Here is an 18,559-nt window from a genome sequence, read left to right as displayed (position 1 = left end):
TAATACTATGGTACCGAACGTGTCGTACAAAAATATTCCACGCAAGTGAAATGTAGCTAATACACTACAACCTACTGTATCAACAAAGAGCCTATATAGTCTTTACCTGTTTTGATAAAGCGGTCTGATATAATTATATGATGTTTGGAACCTAGCTATATTATTGCAATGTGAAGAGGTGATCTTTTATAAAAGGTGACCATGAAGTGATCAGTATGTCATTGAGATCTAATTATAAAGTGGTCTCTGTACAGAGGTGGTCTTTAAGAAGTGACCAATAAACAAGGGTTTCACTCTAGGGTACATTTATACGATGATTTGACCGTTTCTAGTTTCCATTTCTGCTGTTTCCAATTGCCCATTCCTCATAGCTAAAGCAGATGATTTCAGTAACAGAGAAGAACACAACATGTTATTTGATTGTACATGGTACAACCAGTATAGGTGATGAATGTCGAACAGACAGGCAGGCAGCTCTCCAATAGGGATGATCCATCAGTTGGGCTCTTCTATTATTCACTCTTGATGTTAGTGATAGCCATCTTTTGAATAGTGAATAGATAATGATTAGGTTACATCACTGTTGATGAGAAGCCATAAAATATTTACTGTGTAGCTGTGTACTATAAGGATGTACATGTGGATACTACTATGATGATGTTATAACTACAACGTGTACACTAGACTGCAGCTATGGTGTGATATAGAATAAAACATATAGCCACTATAGCTGTGTTAGCTACTTTAATTCCAAATAGCTACCACTCCCTATGCTGCTCAGTATGCCGCATGCGCGTAATTTGACTGAATTACCGACGTCAATCCAGTCACATATATGGAATTATGGATATGTTTATGGATCATGTCATGGCACATGCTGGCTTTCATACAGTCATCACTCGATATGATGGCCATACAGCTACCTACACATGATGCAGCTGTGATCCAGCTCATTCTGGGTAGAGGACGTGATTTAAGATAAACAGCCATAATATGTAGTAGTCTGCTGGGTATGTAGCTATATTTCCTTTTCTGATGAGAGTTTCCTGGAATCTCAGTGGTGCATGTTTCAGTGACCTGACTATTTAGTTGAATTAGTTCTCATGCAGTAACCCACTGATATGCCTCATGATGATGATCCATAATCTTGCCTGCCACTTTATACCAGCTTATTATGGATCAATTCATGTCAGGTTATTTGGAGTACTTCTATGCACCCTTCATGCTTGATCAGACTCACTGCAACTCCATTCATGCCAGGTTGTTGCAAATCTTGAAGGGCCATACCAATCTAGGTCTGCTGGGAGTGCTGGGTTCAATGGCAAAGGGTAAAAAGCAACAGTCTGTGCAGCATGGTTGTGTAGTTTTATAGTTATAGTCACAAAGTTGCTTAGCTGCTAAACATATCATATTGGGACCGGCCTAAACCATCAAGTTGCAACTGCGTAATATATACAGTACAATTATACTGTTCATATAGGTATCAGTTGAACCTCTGAAGATAACAAGTGAATATAACTGGATACACCTTTTTCCTGCAGTTGGAAATGTGTTATTCCAAAGGAGATATCTACCACAAAAATTCTATTGAGACACTGGCGCCGGCTAGCCTGAGGTGTGCGGTTGGTGTGGCTTCAGTCAAGAAATTTATTTAATCGTGTCCGCTAATTAGAAGGCATCACTCCATTTGTAGACATCAATGTCATTGAAAATAAAGTTATAAAGGATTGATATCTGTTGGTAGCTCAGAATCGTAGTTAAGTTATAACTCGTGATCAGGTCGCTAACTAAAGCGGATCGCTATTAATATCATATGAAGCTTGTCACTGATCCATCGTAAAGAATAATAGGTAAGGATCATGGTGACTGCGTCATAGATAGGGACGTAAGTAAGTAGTCGCCCTTTACGTTCTCAAAGCTACACTTTGGCTGCATATGCTAGGTGTATCAATGTGAACGAACAATATTACAATTCGTTTACTGCCGGTAGGTGTGAGAGCTTTGTGTTAAGATGATGAGAACACTGCTGTATGTATTCGCCTCTTTACTGTGTATGGTGTGTGCGGTGGACTACTGGCCTGAAGGAAGCGGACCAGACGAGCAAATTGAACCAACTGGTATGTACCGTAGACACACGCACAAACACACTTTACTAAGGTAGGAATTAGTTTGGACATTAGTTAAAGACTTTCACTACCACTGCCATTGAACCAATTATGGACACAGTTTACTACCTGTACCCATGTGTAACATTTATTCTCAAGCACACACAAGGGATATGTACACACTATGATTATGGTCCATAAAACTTCTATATCTGGGACTATTAATACATTTTGTGTGAATGACAGCTCAGCTTTGTTGGTGTTCAAGGAAGGGATATTGCATAAAATTCTAAAGCTAGTTTATTTAGTTTCTGTTGAATTTATAAAGCCTGTTATGTGGTCACTGTAGGTTTCTGTGTGGAAATAATAGCGTACAGATTAAACCAGTTCTACATCTACTGGGTCCAACCTGACATCGATGACATTGAATACTATGAGGTGAGCAAATGTTTGTACCTGTATTGGATATTGTGGGCTTCCATCATGTTTGACATCATTTCTGATATAAAGTATCTTCAGCTATATCATTGAGGTGGTTGAGTTGTGTAATTACACATTTGGTTGCTCAGTCCTGCTTGGAAACAGTCTACCATTAGTGGAGCATATGTCAGCTTTAGTTTGCCCACTTAGCTTGTGGGTGATCTGCAGTAGTACATAACTTGAAATAAATCACTCTTTGGTGTCTAATTTGTTTACTTAGTATCTAATTTGTTTACTTAAGCTTAACTGACTGGGTAACCTACTGGTCTAAATTATTATTTAGGATCTCTCACTGTGTTGAACTCAGCAGTTTTCATAGCTAATACGAAGCCTTTTGTGGTTAACCAAACAGATTTGGTTTCTAAAAATAACAGTTAAATTTTTACAAGAAGCTTCATAAGTGGATTCGTACAGCGCCACTATTCCACCTAACCAATACAGGGTGTATGTGTTGAAAGGAGCCATAGCAATGATAATAACAGAATTACTGTTTAGACAGTTTATAGCCCTAGTAGTATAGAGGAATGTTAATCAAGTTGAAATCAGACAGACTTGGTTAAAGTTTTTTTACCAGATGTCTGATCAATCACTTCACTTTTTTTTTATCTTAGGTGTCTTACAATGTCTCAGTGAGATATCATACTGCAATGGGAGAGAGGATATTCCGCAGTGGCAACATGACCATGGTTCAAGGTGCTGAGCCTATTGCCAGAGGGATCCCATTGTACACTGAGAACTCTACTTACACTATACGTGTTGTCGCAGTAACAGCAAGAGGGGAGAGGGTGACATCAAATGATACAATAATACCAGAGGAGAGGTTCAGAAGGGATCACATGGGACGAGATGGTAGGTCATGTGATCTTATCAACGTTTTTAATCATGCCACACCCTCACAGATGCTATAACATTCTTCCAACTTGGTCTAGACTCGGTTGAACCTGATGCCATGAAATGTTCAGAATATGAGGTGTGTGTAGTATGTGCACATGTGGTCATAACTAGTAAAGCTACCCATAGAATACTCTGATATTGTTCATTGTCCTATTACAGGGTGTATATGAGAGCACATTATCACTTATTCGCTCACAAGTCTCATACACAATATGGAGAAGTTGTAATGAAGTCTCTAACAATAACTGTAATGTCACATTGGAAAGTGATAATTTTAGTTGCCACAGTAACAAAAGACTAGTGTATACAGCTCGTATAGTTGCCACGGACACAGTGAATGCAACAACTTTCCTGAGATACCTCAGGGTGGCTGACACCATCAATGTGTCACTTCATAATGGAACAAGCTTCACCAACGCAGCCACAAGCAAATCTTGTTCACTCTCCATACCATCACCAGGTGAAGCTAACTGTACCACATTATCATCGGTGGACCAGCCAACTAATGGTATTCAGAACGAAAATGACACTCCAAGTAACCATGACAATAGTGGCAGTGATAAAAATGATGATGATGAAGAAGAAGACAGTGTTGCTACAGTGATTGCTGTTGCTATTGGATGCTCAGTTGGCATAGTAGCAATGGCATGTTTTGTGATGTTCATGATGTTTGTGTGTAACCGGTGTGGTCATTACGATGGCAACAACAGCAGGTAATTGTTTGTGCATGAAAATAATAGAGTACTATTTGGTCCCCCCCAAGAAAGATAATTTTGTATGTTTTTTTAAAAACCTCATTGCCACAAAATAGCATGGTGTTTGTATACTGGAGAAGTAGCTATAGCTAGAAAGTTTCAATTGCAATGTGAATATGTTATTTAACATTATTATTTATTTGGCAGTTCTGATGTGGAGAAAGGAAATTATTTCGCTGGTTCTTCCTATACAATATCTAACCAAGACAATCATCACAGGAAAACTCCACCATCATCTTTATCTGTAAACAACTTTCCACATAATTGGAGTACTACTCTCCACTCTAGTGTATCAGATGAGCATCACCATGACAATGATTCTGCAAGCATCAAATCACATGATCATTATAGAACTAACCACAATCATTCATAATTGTATCTCACTGGTATTTTGAGATTTCACTTGTATTTTTTTTTATTTTTAAACCAACTGTCATGGGCAGTATAATACATGTATATCATGTTTTTTGAACCATTAATAATATTCATGGTGATACACAATAATATCTTTTGTACATGTTGAAAGTTAGAAATTACAGGCTTCTACATGTTAATCAGATAGACCATTACACACTTGATGAACTTCATAAGGCACTACAGTATAATCTTGATGAAGCAACCTGCTGAACTCTTAAGCACTAAACAGAAAACTTGATAACAAAAAGTTTACCAGCAGGTTCTTCATACATCTCTGAAAGAGCAACAAACCCAAAAATCTTAATGCACGTCAAAGTAATAGCATTCAACCAACCAGCTACTGTAGTGACTATAAAAAACTTAGGACAATCTTACTGCCCATGATCCCTCACCAGTAATTAAAGCAGGTTGTAATCATCGTGGAGATTGTTAACTTCTCAAATTGAAATATTTAGAGATGGCAAAGAACAAGTGTTGTATCAAAATTATTAGATTTCATTCAACTACAAAAATTATATATTATAACATAAATATGGTTACTATGTTGGAACACAAATTGGGGTCAGAGGGACATTTTTTGTGTCATCAAGGAAGAGTGCTGACATCATGTGATTATAGAAATCACTATGGTAATGACATGCTCTTATGCAATCAGGTGAGAAATTGACTTCTAACAATTTGGGCTGCATCACATGATTTTCATTCCACTCCAACATCAAGTCAATGGCATAGATTGCTCTTGACTATATAAGGAAATAATTGCAATGATGTAATAATGGCTCACAGGTGCAACTAACCTTTGAAAAGGGGAGAATTCCTTGTGGGGCTGGTACAGAGACAGCCGTGGTGAACAGTTCGCGGAAAGCACCAAACACCTTCTCCTAAAATGTGGGATATACTTATTGAGGTGGTCTTATTAAAGTACACTTAGCTATGACATAGCGGCTATAATGAGGTGCTTTTCAAAGAGTATAGAATTTCTCTGCTGTATGCTAGCCCCTCAGGCTGGGATTACAGTACTAAATAAAGTGAACTACACGTTGTCACTACTATAGATCACTGCTTATATCATCAGTGATGGAACAGTCTTAGCAGCTGGTGCCAAACATTCATGTACTTGTTTGGGTTTATGCTCATAGCTGTTGGTACACAATAAAATTTTTTGGAGTAACATTGTAATTATAATTAATTCAAGTTGATGAAGCTAAACTATTAAGATTGCAAACTGATACTTGATCACTATGACAACAGTACTTTGTACTGAGTACTTTGTACTGCATAAATTCAATCAAGTAGCTCACAATTTACAACTTTGATTCTGATTTAGGGATTGTTACCATAAGTACACGCCCACCTGTATGTTGGCCCATTTATGAGCAGGATATTGCTGTTCGAACAAGCCAATGAAATCATCATGATGGATTTGTTTCAGGTTGACATCTTCCTTGTAATTCATCACTGTAAAGTGTTTCTCGTAATCAGAAAAGTCATCCATTGAGAATGGCCTGAAAATAAATGCGTAAAACTGTAAATGTACTACAGGTACAATAACTATGAGCGTGCGTGCGTGCGTGCGTGTGTGTGTGTGTGTGTGTGTGTGTGTGTGTGTGTGTGTGTGTGTGTGTGTGTGTGTGTGTGTGTGTGTGTGTGTAGACGCAGCATAGCCAAGTGGTTAGAGCATCGGCCTGGTAATTGAAAGGTTCCAGGTTTGATGCCTGGTTATGCCAATTTAATGTTGTTGTTTCAACTTTATACCCAGTGTATATTGGGGACCTGGTGGCCTGGTGTCACTTGGGAAGCAGCCCACCCAGCTGTACCATCAGAGGGTACCTGGTGTTTACTGGGGAAGTAAATGCCCAGCTGTCCTTGTCTCATTTAGTGGTGTCAGAGTTGTTATGGAACTTTGGGTTCTACAACCTCTTTCTGTAAGACCTGGACAGTCCACCTGCGGGTTACTAGCCCTGCCCCAGGAGGATTTGCCTGCACAAGGCTCAAGCACCCTAAGTGGTGCACAGACATCCCTGTACTGGTTCACTGGCTGTAGATGTGTTTCATACAGGCTGCCGTAGGTTTTTGTGTGTGTGTGTGTGTGTGTGTGTGTGTGTGTGTGTGTGTAGTGTGTGTGTGTTTGTGTGTAGTGTGTGTGTAGTGTGTGTGTAGTGTGTGTGTGTTTGTGTGTAGTGTGCGTAGTGTGTGTGTGTGTGTGTGTGTGTGTGTGTGTGTGTAGTGTGTACATGTGTGTGTAGTGTGTGTGTGTTTGTGTGTAGTGTGTGTGTAGTGTGTGTATGTGTAGTGTGTGTGTGTTTGTGTGTAGTGTGCGTAGTGTGTGTGTGTGTGTGTGTGTGTGTGTGTGTGTGTGTGTGTGTGTGTGTGTGTGTGTGTGTGTAGAGTGTGTAGTGTGAAGTGTGTGGTGTGTTTGTGTGTAGTGTGTGTAGTGAGTGTAGTGTGCGTAGTGTGTGTGTGTGTGTGTGTGTGTGTGTAGTGTGTACATGTGTGTGTAGTGTGTGTGTGTTTGTGTGTAGTGTGTGTGTGTTTGTGTGTAGTGTGCGTAGTGTGTGTGTGTGTGTGTGTGTGTAGTGTGTAGTGTGTAGTGTGAAGTGTGTGGTGTGTTTGTGTGTAGTATGTGTGTAGTGTGTGTAGTGTGCGTAGTGTGCGTAGTGTGTGTGTGTGTGTGTGTGTGTGTGTGTGTGTGTGTGCGCACTTGATTCTGTTATTCTTGTACCTGGTAAAAGGCAAGTATCAAAGCCAGTCATAGACTGGTTTAGGGGTTTGCAATCCAAAGGCTCTTTATATTGGGGGAAAAGGTCTGGCCTTCACAAAAAAGCCATTGTAAGAATGTTGTGAAATCAAATGGTGGAAGCCAAGAAATGACTGCATTGATGTTAATGCCATTGTGCTAATCAATAATGACATGTATTTAAATTTTATTAACATCATTGCAGCCATTGCAGACATTGCAGCCATTCTTGGCCACCACCTAACATTTTAAAAACTGGTCTTTTTTTTGTAAATGCCACATCTTTTTCTATGGCTTTGCTGTGTGGTATAGTCACACAACACAACAGAACACACAACACAACAGAACACACAACACAACAGAACACACAACACAACACACAGAAGCACAATAGCTCACTTGTTAGCAAACCTCAACCAGAACACATCATACGCATACAGTGTCAATGGCTGCACCGATCGCAACATCAACATGTAACGGATATCGAATTTAACCAATCCAACCTCAGGACGGTTGAACAATACAGGATTGGATATGTATTTACAGGCTACCTGGAGAGTAACACAATACCACATGAGCATATGTACTACCTCTACACTACGTACACTACACACACACACACACGCGCGCATGCACGTACACACGCACGCACACACTATCGACGTAAAACCATCCACTGGATTGATGCTCCCCACTATTGGTAGTGAATCAAACCATGGCTACCTCTTCCTCCCTCGTGGACGTGTCACTTGACACTTGTGTCTGGTGATGTCCTGTCTCCTTCGAAAGTCACAATGGCAAGTTTCACAAGTGAACTGTGCAGAAAGCACAGTGTTCTACACCCTCTGTCTCTCCACACATTTCTATCTTGGACAAGGCAGTGCCAATCAGCCTCAGCCTCAGCAATATTGAACCTCGGCACAAGTGCGTGCACACGCACACACAACATGTACACGAATAAAAACACACACACACACACACACACACACACACACACACACACACACACACACACACACACACTACCTACCTACCTACCCACATTACACACACTTACTTTAGGGGATGCTAGTCCCAGTCGAATGATTGGTGCTAATTTGTCAAGAATAAATGTGTCTATACTTCTGGCTAGATTCCAAGGCTTGATGATCCATGTGTTATCCTCTCCCCTGTGTGCATACAACATGTGTGTATACAACATGTGTGTATACAACATGTCTTCGGTCATTGAGACACACTAATCGTTGAACTGAGTCTACCAACCCATCTCCAAGGTACAAGCCATTCAAGTTTCTTTGTAGTAAGCATATTACAGTACATAAATATTTGTATGGATCAGATACAGAACTAGCAAAGTTGTGAGCAAACATGCTACTGCCAAAACTGCTTACAAAAAGTAGCTGAAATTTCTTTCAGACCTCACCAAGGTACGAACATTTTTTTAATGGACTGAAATCTGATTAGTAAATATAATGTGAAAATTTTGTGTTAAGTATGCAATCTACATTTGATACAATACTCAATTATGCTGCTACAAATTTAATCATAACTAATTCTGTCATCTGCTTGTAGAAAGAAAAACAACGCTGGCTTTGGGACTTTCTGAAAGCAAAGCTGTTAAGAGTGCGGCCATAAATTTAAAAACAACAACAACAACAAACAGGCTAAGGTGGTAACCAAGAAATGGTTGTGGACTTCTGGTGATGTTAATGTCAATCAATTTTTGACATTAATATGACTGCAACCATTTCTTGGTCACCACCCTTTGATGCAAAGAGCCTAACTCATTGCTGAAGCAATGACGCCTACTTGTAAAGCCAAATATTACTGAGTGACAAATTTTCACTATCGTTGCCAACTAAATTTTAATATTAAAACAAGCAGGTCTGCTTGATGGTTTTAATTTGTACCTTGAATTCTTTGTGCCTCCTAAAATTTTCCCAAACCATAAATTTTTTTTTTGCTTGTACAGACACATGGCTAGGCATATTCAGAGACTGCGTTTCAGCATTTGTTTTTGTGTTGGACCCTCAAACAACCCTATTAAAACACACACCTTTCTTGTAACTCCATATAATGCTTCACCAGTCTTGGTAGCTCGTACACAAGATTATATGTCTCTGGAAGCCACACAGGGAACTCTGAGGATTCCTGGTTACCTGACATTGGTGGGAACATGCTCCTAGCCCTTCGAGCTGTGGTCATCATGAGATCTTTACACACTAACACTTCTTCACAGAGAAACTGATTGACAAACTGGTGTGGCTTCAAAGACCTGTGAAGTATGCACAAAATCACAAACACACACGCACACACACACACACACACACACACACACACACACACACACACACACACACACACAAAGGGCAGAGGAGACACCTTTATTTAAGGGAGGCTGGGGGTCTAGCTTGGTGATGCCATGGCCTAGCTGTAAATCGAAGACCAAAAAAAGAGGTAACTACCTGCTGACAATAGCTGCCCTCCACCAACTATATCTCTTTATTATAACTACATGTGTAGCTTTCTACACTGCTCCTCTGAAAAATACAGTGATTGCTCTATTAGAGTATCTCAACTTTGACTGCTCTATTATAATATCTCGAATTATTGATGCTATATTGAGCTAGGCTCTCAGTGACATAGTTTTAGGGGGGCTAAGCCCCTCCATAATCTTTTTACAGGGGCTACAGCTGCCTTCTCCGCCACCCCTGAACACACACACACACTCTACATAAGATGAGATAATAATCACATACTGTACTTACGCAAAGTCCTTAAGTGAAGAAGTAGTCCACAAAATGTCTGCTACCTCACGATCATCACAAATGACAAAACGTTGATCAGTTAAGAAGCTCTTGACAACTTCAAGATCAGTGAACACTTTGATTGGCTGGGATGTGTCCAATGAGAATGGAGTATCTGGTGTTGACGGATATGTCACTCCAGGAAACAGTTTCTAAACCCACAACACAATAACATGAGTGTGTGCTCTAGAGTGGGACCCCAAACCCAACCCTGAACAGCACAATGGACACCAGCTTACTAGGTAATACATAAATAACACTAAGACCAATGTAGAGGATTCATCCACTGTACTCTTATAATAAGATTAAGATGGTACAGCAGCATGTATGTCTTACTGTTTGAGCGTTGGCTTATGATTCAACACCGCCCTTGGACCTCATTCAGTGCCATTCTATTCTTTAGGGCTGGCAGCACTTGCCAACGACCTATTCTCAGGGTACAAAGATATCTGCATCCTCAGGCATGACCAAGCTTAATTAATTTGTCATCAAATGCTTTGAACATTCCGACTCAACTAGGTAACCTGATAGATTTGACCCGGTTTCAACCTTAATGTGTAATTGTTGATGGATTTACATGTGTTAGTGTTTGGATAGCTACCTGTTTACCTTACAGACAACTATTGCTATAATGAAGGGCCAACTGTTGCCAAGAAATGTATACAGCTCAATTTTTCATTTAATTAAACCAGCTCACATTCTGATCATGTTACATATGGATCATCCAGGTGAGCCCTGGTACATACTGTACTAGCCATTAACAAGTACACATGTAAATAAATATACACTACACACACCAGAGATGTATACAGATATTTTGAGAAAGCAGCAACCATTGCAGCTAAGTGACTGTTTTATTAGAGTATTGCCTGATTGCTTTGTCTATTGGATATGATTCAGAATATAATTGATGTTGCTTTCTTGTGAGAACAACAAGATAAAGGTTTACAATGTGTTTCATTCAGTGGAGGATCCCTCATACTTCTTAATGTTTTAAGTATTGCATAAAATCCAAAAGAGTTTCTTGATTCCTCTGGAAGCCACCCCCAGGTATGTCTCTGCACACACACATGCACACACATACAGACAACACACACATAGACAAAACACACACACACATACTGTTATTGGAGGACACACAAATTGTTCCACACTATTCCACACTGGATCATCTAACATGAGAGAGTACGGCTTCCATGGCAACAAACAACAAGCTCTAGCCAATGGTGACAACTTCACAGATGGTACATAATCCCTGGTAACCTCATCTAGTAACAAGTAAACGAAGAGGTAATGTACACAATATCACACACCTCCACGTTCCAGATCCCTCAAGCACCACATTAAACTAAATGACAGTTGCTTGGGTCCATAGTAGAACGGAGCCATGGCAAAGCTGGGTGTGTCACTGTGTCTGATAGTAGTCCCAAACTCATCCATCACATACCATAATGGAACCCTTTCCTCTGCACTGCCACCCTGAGGAGAGGGAGTAACACACACTCACACAAATATGCACACACACACACACCCACGCACACACAGAGGCAAGTCATCATGGTGTACGTGTACCGAAGAACAAAAATGAGAATACTTTTTGACCGTCAACTATTAAATTTTATCACTTAAATAGCATCTGTATTCAGCTTCAATGATGAAATGTTAACACCTTGATAATCAAGACAGTTGCCCATGGTCCCAAACACTTTTTGGACTCCTAAAATCAGGACATCTCATTAATAAGAATACCACGATAATCAAGATACTTTTCCATGGTCCTATTTGTATTAGTGTACACATTTACACCTCTATGGGACTCTTCAACAAGTTCTAAGGTCAGGAAACCCATACTATATCCCCGTTCTCCCAATAACAGGTCCTAACCGATGGACTGACAAAAGAGTGATTGTAGCTCCACATTTTCTCCAGCACTTTATCAATCAACACATCATCAGGAATATCAAATGCTACTGAGTCAGTACCGGGGCTAGGGGGCCCATCAGGAGCAGCTGCAATATCATCAATAGTAACATCACCATCCACTGGTATCATCTCTGGTACTGTACTAAGATCATGTGACCCAATTTCTGCATCATGTGAGGCGGTATGATCAATCTCGTACTGTGCAAACAAGTCCGTAGTGGCTTGTGAAGTTCGTCTGCTAGCTGCCGCCTCACTTAATATTCCCATCAATTTTCCCATACGAGTGGCAAGTCCTGGGACATGTGTTAGTTGCATCTTGGCATACTGGGGCTCGTACAACCAGGCATGGTCCACCAGGAATATGCTGTGATGAAATCGGACAGACTACATGATAAGAGTCGAATGAACTGAAAAATACTCACTTGTTACTATCATCCTTGTTGAGCCCTGCTATAAACGACACTACTACTTTCATCTTGGCCTCATCTTCTAATGGTGTCATTGTAAAGTACTGACCTGCATCATAGATCTATGGAGAACAGTTTAGTACAGTGATACATTCGTGTGTGTGTGTGTTGTGTATGTTATGTGTGCGCGCGCGGTGTGTGTGTTACGGGGGGATTAGAGTCATGGTGTCACCTCATCCTTCAATTTCACATACAAGCTCTCCCAGAACAAGCTCGGAATATCTTGCAGCTGTGAACTATGTGTTTCCTTGAACTGCTCGAACGAATGCCCATCAATTGCAGCCATACCCACAATCGATTGTGGGCAATGGCTTCTGGTGTCTTAAACAATTAGAACACAACATGCAGCAGGAAGATGCGTCTCAGGATTTGGAAGTAGATTTGGCTTGTGCGTTAAGAGAAGATGCTAGCAGGTTGTGGTCACGCCGTTGTCACGCTGAACTGGAAACTAGCTATATTTTACGAGCCGTAAGCGAGCCTGCAAGTCACGTGCAGGTTTTACCAGATGACAAGGTGGAGCTATTAGGTCCCACTGCTCGAGAAGATGACGTAATAGAAGATACGATAGCTAAGCAGTCTCCTACTACCAACCATGTAGCAACAGAAACGCTGGCGTCTAGTTTGGGAGGGTCCACAGAAGGCATAGAGGCAGCTACTTTGTTGAGAAATGAAGCAACCAAATTGTGGCAGTATAAAGAGACATCAAATATGGAGGCTGGTTACCACATTCACCTAGCAACTACGTGTAGCACAACGCAACATGATCACTCATTAAGAGAGAATAGTTCAGATGAATTATTAGAGAACCTCGTACATGGAGATGTTACAAGCAGCAGTGATGACTCGTTTCATTCCTTTGAAGAGTTTTCACCCATGGAGTTCACCGAACAGTTAGTGTTTGATGAAGTAGATAATAGATATTCATCAACTGCTGTACAAACAGACACTAGTGAGTTTACTGATGATGCGGTACAGACTGAACAACTTGATGCTGTTTGTTTACAAGATGCTGAAACCAACACTGTTGTCATGACTACCAGTGATACCTCCACTAATACTGTTACCATAGAAACAGATGATGCTGTAACTAACACTGTTGTCATGATGGAAGATGCTATGACTAACACCGTTGCTACAGCTACCACAGATTTTGCTGTCAATGCTATTGTCACAATGGAGAATGTTGCCACAAACACCATTATCAAGGACATAGCTGATGCTATAGTTCAAACGGACAAGCAGTTATTCAGTCGGTCACAGACGGAGTATGAGACAGTGATAAACAAGTATAAAATTTATGTTGAGGCCGTGAAGGCTGAAGTGACACAAGAGAAATCTCAACGTCTTGTTGCTGAGCAGATGGCAACCATCGTTCAATCAGAACTAGGAGAATTACGTCAACGCAATGTCAACCTCACTAGCCAGCAAATTAGACTAGAAAATGAACTGTCTGAATTAAAGGTAAGTGTTTGTATGTGGATATTACCTTGTTTCATTGCCTTTGATTATATAAATGTTCAGTGTTTTAGTACACAAATAATATTTGGTGCTTTTACATGATTTTTTCAAAAGTGAGGACATTCAGGACATGTACATGCATACATAATTCAGACATTTAGTTAAGTAGTATTCCTTAGTACATGGACAATCAGGACAACTTGATAATCTGATTGGTCTAAGGGTGTCTTTATTACACAGTAGTTTTGATGGCTGGTAGCATGTTTAGGGATAAAGATGAGACTATAAAATGTTTTGAATTGGCTTATTTACCTCAATACTATCACTGATTTGCTAATGCATGACTAATGTGTTCAGTTGCTCATGCTATCTAGAGTGGTCAGCTTTACATTTATTACTGTTATAAGGTGGAGCATGTCCAGTCTCAGAAGATGGTGAAGGATCGAGACCAGAAGATTACTGAACTGAATGACAGTCTGAGTGGAACTTCGTTATTGGTGTGTGTGTGTTCATGCGTGCATGCATTTTTGTGTGTGTGTGTGTGTGTGTGTGTGTGTGTGTGTGTGTGTGTGTGTGTGTGTGTGTGTGTGTGTGTGTACGTACATACGTAAGATATGTGAATGTTCTGCAATCATTTGTGTCTTAGGTCAAGAAACTTGAAGAGCAAAGTACTCAAGTGTTGATGGGCAGAGGGTATGCATGCTACACACGTGCATGTTAAATGTCATATTACAATTGCCCTCTAGGGGAATTGATTACATGCTTGAGGCCAAGTTGTCTTCTGGACGTGCCTTAGAGGCTGAGCAGAAAGTAGAAGGTAAGTGACCAGTTGGTGGATAAATGACAAAGTGAAGTTACTAGGAGAACTAGTAAGCTTCTTCATGTGATAGTTTACTTTTATGATGATAGTACAGTGAAACCTGTCTAATCAGGTCACTGCATAAACTGGCCATTATAAAAATCCCCACATGTGCCAACTGTGTACAAAGTGACCTGATTAATGCGACCACCTCCTTAATAAGGTCAGAAAATTTTGTCCCTATGATGACCAGAATAGACAGGTTTCACTGTAGCTTGTTCCCACCTTCAGATATTCCTACAACAAAAACACCTGCTCTACTAATAAATAATAAGCCCTTATAACTTCCTTTCTGATAAAATTCGACAGTGCTAGTGTAGATGGGTTTATAGCCTGTTTGATTTTTATCAACTGATGAACACCTGTTCTCTTTGAATAACATTTTGTCACTGGTTTACATATGCAATATGCAGGAGTTGAATTCCAACCTATTAGGCTCTTTTTACACATTATAGAAAACTAGGGAAAGGCGATAAGAAGCAACTAAGAACCCTTAAAATGACACTTATGTACTTAAGGGCTTGCCAACCATGTGGCCAAGGTCATACTCCGTATCTAAATGCCACTGCACCCATATTTATCTAGCTGATATTGGGACATCATAGCTCGTATGACCTTTCTTGTATCAAAGTCTAGCATTTTATTTAATTTTGCAACAAACAAGGGCTTAGAAAAGCAACAACTGGCTGCAGAAAATGTGTATTTATATACTGTAATATGAGTGGTTTCCACTGTTTTATCTTCCTTGGAGTGTTAAAAGTCTGCCAGTGTCTGAGCCCACTTTTTCTCAAATTTGTTCAAAGAGTTTAAATGTATTGTGTGGTTAAATCCTTAGTTGTTTTCTTGTTGGAAATCTAAAAAGCCATAATATTTGTTTCACGTCATTTAGTGTTGCAGGCAGAATTGTTGCAGTCTCGTTCTGAGGTGAAGTCATTATTGGACAAGATCTCTGAGTTGACACGTGAAAAGGCAGAGACAGTATCGCATGTTGTGCACATGCAGCTCATGCAGATTGCTGACGAGAAGGCCTTGCAAGCTGAGACCAAGTGTAGACAATTTGAAAGTGAGGTATGTTCTAATTAGAAACCAAGATAACCAGGCTGGTCCTCAAGGTGTTCCAGGGTATTACTACTGTCACTGTAGGTACTTAGCCTAAAGAGACAACTACAAGCTGGTCGAGCTGCTACTACTACAACATCACTAACCACAAACACTTATGAATACTCCTCCCTAACTACTCCACGTTATGACTACTCTTCAACCATCTATCCATCCAGCAGTAGCAGCCTTTACAGCTCCTCCAGCTCATATGGACTAGGGAGCACCTCTAGTTCATATGGACTGGGTAGCTATTCTATTGGTGACTTTAAATTGTCTGAATCAGCCACCAGTCATAGTACTAATGGTAGCTATGGTTACAAGCTGCCTACAACTACTGCCGCTGGAGGATCGAATTATGGGTATAAATATCAAAGAGATGTTAGCACTTCATTGTCATCCAGTGACACAAACAAGCCAGTAACCATGGATACCAGTGTAAAGGATGATGACACAAAACGTGTCACTCCAGCCAAAGAAGCTGCACTAGTGCTGCCGGCACTTGTTGACATTGCACCACCACCACAAACACTACACAAAACTGTGACATCTCAAGGTATGATGTCATTGTTACCATGGTTATTGTAGATATTTGCCTTTTAGAGTCTGGTGACTCTAGTGATTGGTCAAGCAGTGAAGAGGAGGAAGACCCTTATGCCGGTAGTCCCCTGAGGCCATCCCTGTTGGCTAACAAGACTGCCCAATGGGAATGGAGGTCACAAGAAGAGGGCCAATCACATCACACCACTTCTCAGCAACATGTGTTACCAAAGTACGGTCTTACACCCTTGAATGATACTGCAGTTCTGTACTATTTGAAGGCTTGTTTCTATGAATAATTCTAATCTTACCACACTCTTCGTGCTCTTTTACCTATAACATTCATCATCATATGGTAAGAGATTATTCTGGTGGACCTCATCTGCCATGAATTACGTTAATCAGAACTCCAGATAATGGGTAGTAAATCTAAGGTGTAAAAAGTAATCAGTCGTAAGTTAGGTAAAAGACTGTTAAACATTTACTGCAGTGCAGTTTAAGTAATATTATTCCAGCCTTAATGACCCTCCCATGCCTCTACTTATTCTGTAAAGGTACTATATGTGATCAGGAATTTTGGTACAGTAGCTCGATCTGCCAGTTTACAATATGTTTGTCTGTGTGAGATGGATAGCAAAGTTTGGGGTATGATATGTTTGTCCATGTGCATATCAAGTCTATTACTATCATATGGTACGATCAAATGTTGTAACAGCCATCAAGTACACATTAGAATGATCCATACACACTGTTGAATATACTGTACACTACACAGGGTACCAGTCAAGTCTGGGCCACCAGTTGCTCCTAAGCCACAGAGAAATAAGGGGATCAATCGGTCACAGTCTACACCTGCTGACTTTATCGTCCATGAAGAACCGAGTTCTTTCACCAATGTAAGTTAATGTACAACTGTGTGTAACTATCACTGTATTGAAGCTACGTAGATTGTATTTAGACTAAGGTTACTCCAAACATTTCCCATCACCTGCCTACATCTATTTAATGTCTGCTCTGATATTCCGTATTCTTCAGATTTCTTGACCATGTGCGATCTAGGGAATGGTCTTCTATATATTGCTATGATAAAAATCACATGCAAAAAACAGATGCCATTTCTTGAGGACAAAAAACCATATGTATTCTATATTGGATAAGTTTGAAAATGCTAATGTGAAGGAAGTGTACTGTGTCAAGATATCCTACTAGTAGGATGTTTTTTCTTCAATATAATGCTCAATGGTTTTACCCTCACTTTGTCTGTAAAACATCGCAAAATCACAAGATCATGTCCATGATTGCACACAAGCTCTGATTGCATCAGTGTGTGAATGAGTAGTCATGAATTGTCAGTCCTGCAGCTTAAGATATTGTAGTATACAGTTTAAGCATGCTCATTATTAGCCAAAGCAACTCATTGAAAGGAAGTATGGACCACCCACTCCCGTGAGATAGAAACAGAAAATTTGACTTACCTGTTTAAACACTACTTATTTCAATGTGCTGTGCACTACTGCATTTTATTTCTTCTTAGCCTGCAAGAGTACCAAACTTAAAGAATACAATGTCAAGTTTTGCTCGTCCGAAGGGTCCCAAAGGAAGGATGTTACCACAGCGCAACAAGGACAGACCCAATAGTATTGTAACAGTACCTGAAATATAACAATTGTGTTTTGTACAACTGTAATTGTGTTATGTGTAAATTAAGATATGTGGTCCCTAGGACCTGCCTTATATATTATTGAGGTGAATTTTGGCTGGTCACTTTATTATACAAGTGTAACACAAATTGTAGTTGGCTGATTTTCCCTAGCATGCACATCACAGAGATTCTAGCAGTAAAACACAATATACGTTATCTCACGTGTAAATATATCTGTTTTGAATCACACATTGAAGTTCAGTTTGATTGGTCAAAATTGTTGACTGTTTTGTGAATGTAACTTCTGTTTTAATATAAGATGTCATTGATTAATTAGGTCACTTGTCTGGGTCATGCTGTAGAAGCCTCACATGCCT

The 18,559-nt window shown here is 40.0% G+C and overlaps 3 protein-coding genes across 3 annotated transcripts; 2 read left to right on the top strand and 1 right to left on the bottom strand.

Annotated features, from left to right (window-relative positions):
- The first annotated feature begins 1,669 nt into the window (after positions 1-1,669).
- On the top strand, positions 1,670-4,738 carry LOC136260133 (uncharacterized). The gene is made up of 7 exons (XM_066053759.1): positions 1,670-1,850; positions 1,991-2,117; positions 2,455-2,543; positions 3,197-3,434; positions 3,485-3,555; positions 3,639-4,192; positions 4,382-4,738. Exons 2-7 carry the CDS (start codon positions 2,012-2,014, stop codon positions 4,605-4,607), a joined length of 1,284 nt encoding a protein of 427 aa, XP_065909831.1. The 5' UTR covers positions 1,670-1,850; positions 1,991-2,011; the 3' UTR covers positions 4,608-4,738.
- Positions 3,229-12,917, bottom strand: LOC136260132 (tubulin--tyrosine ligase-like protein 12). Its single transcript, XM_066053757.1, has 12 exons — positions 12,758-12,917; positions 12,541-12,647; positions 12,080-12,482; positions 11,509-11,674; positions 11,318-11,463; positions 10,157-10,347; positions 9,445-9,663; positions 8,446-8,557; positions 7,788-7,939; positions 6,006-6,156; positions 5,449-5,532; positions 3,229-5,394 (listed from the first exon to the last, which is right to left on the bottom strand). Exons 1-12 carry the CDS (start codon positions 12,869-12,871, stop codon positions 5,191-5,193), a joined length of 2,049 nt encoding a protein of 682 aa, XP_065909829.1. The 5' UTR covers positions 12,872-12,917; the 3' UTR covers positions 3,229-5,190.
- Positions 12,878-18,276, top strand: LOC136260131 (uncharacterized). Its single transcript, XM_066053756.1, has 9 exons — positions 12,878-14,046; positions 14,451-14,540; positions 14,690-14,736; positions 14,790-14,860; positions 15,792-15,970; positions 16,046-16,556; positions 16,604-16,772; positions 17,316-17,436; positions 18,075-18,276. Exons 1-9 carry the CDS (start codon positions 12,928-12,930, stop codon positions 18,201-18,203), a joined length of 2,436 nt encoding a protein of 811 aa, XP_065909828.1. The 5' UTR covers positions 12,878-12,927; the 3' UTR covers positions 18,204-18,276.
- The last annotated feature ends 283 nt before the right edge of the window (positions 18,277-18,559 follow it).

Source organism: Dysidea avara, chromosome 7 (assembly GCF_963678975.1).
Source record: "Dysidea avara chromosome 7, odDysAvar1.4, whole genome shotgun sequence".
Lineage (NCBI taxonomy): Eukaryota > Metazoa > Porifera > Demospongiae > Dictyoceratida > Dysideidae > Dysidea > Dysidea avara.
This window is presented reverse-complemented; position numbering and strand designations above follow the sequence as displayed.

Coding starts and splice junctions, on each gene's coding strand:
- LOC136260133 (XM_066053759.1), top strand. CDS start 2,012: ATGATGAGAACACTGCTGTATGTATTCGCCTCTTTACTGTGTATGGTG. Junction 3,435..3,484: donor GGATCACATGGGACGAGATG/GTAGGTCATGTG, acceptor ACACCCTCACAG/ATGCTATAACATTCTTCCAA. Junction 3,556..3,638: donor TGAAATGTTCAGAATATGAG/GTGTGTGTAGTA, acceptor GTCCTATTACAG/GGTGTATATGAGAGCACATT.
- LOC136260131 (XM_066053756.1), top strand. CDS start 12,928: ATGCAGCAGGAAGATGCGTCTCAGGATTTGGAAGTAGATTTGGCTTGT. Junction 15,971..16,045: donor GTAGACAATTTGAAAGTGAG/GTATGTTCTAAT, acceptor CTGTCACTGTAG/GTACTTAGCCTAAAGAGACA. Junction 16,773..17,315: donor CAGCAACATGTGTTACCAAA/GTACGGTCTTAC, acceptor TACACTACACAG/GGTACCAGTCAAGTCTGGGC.
- LOC136260132 (XM_066053757.1), bottom strand. CDS start 12,871: ATGGCTGCAATTGATGGGCATTCGTTCGAGCAGTTCAAGGAAACACAT. Junction 12,648..12,757: donor ATGTGAAATTGAAGGATGAG/GTGACACCATGA, acceptor TGTTCTCCATAG/ATCTATGATGCAGGTCAGTA. Junction 6,157..7,787: donor TGGTTGAGGTTTGCTAACAA/GTGAGCTATTGT, acceptor ATTTATTTTCAG/GCCATTCTCAATGGATGACT.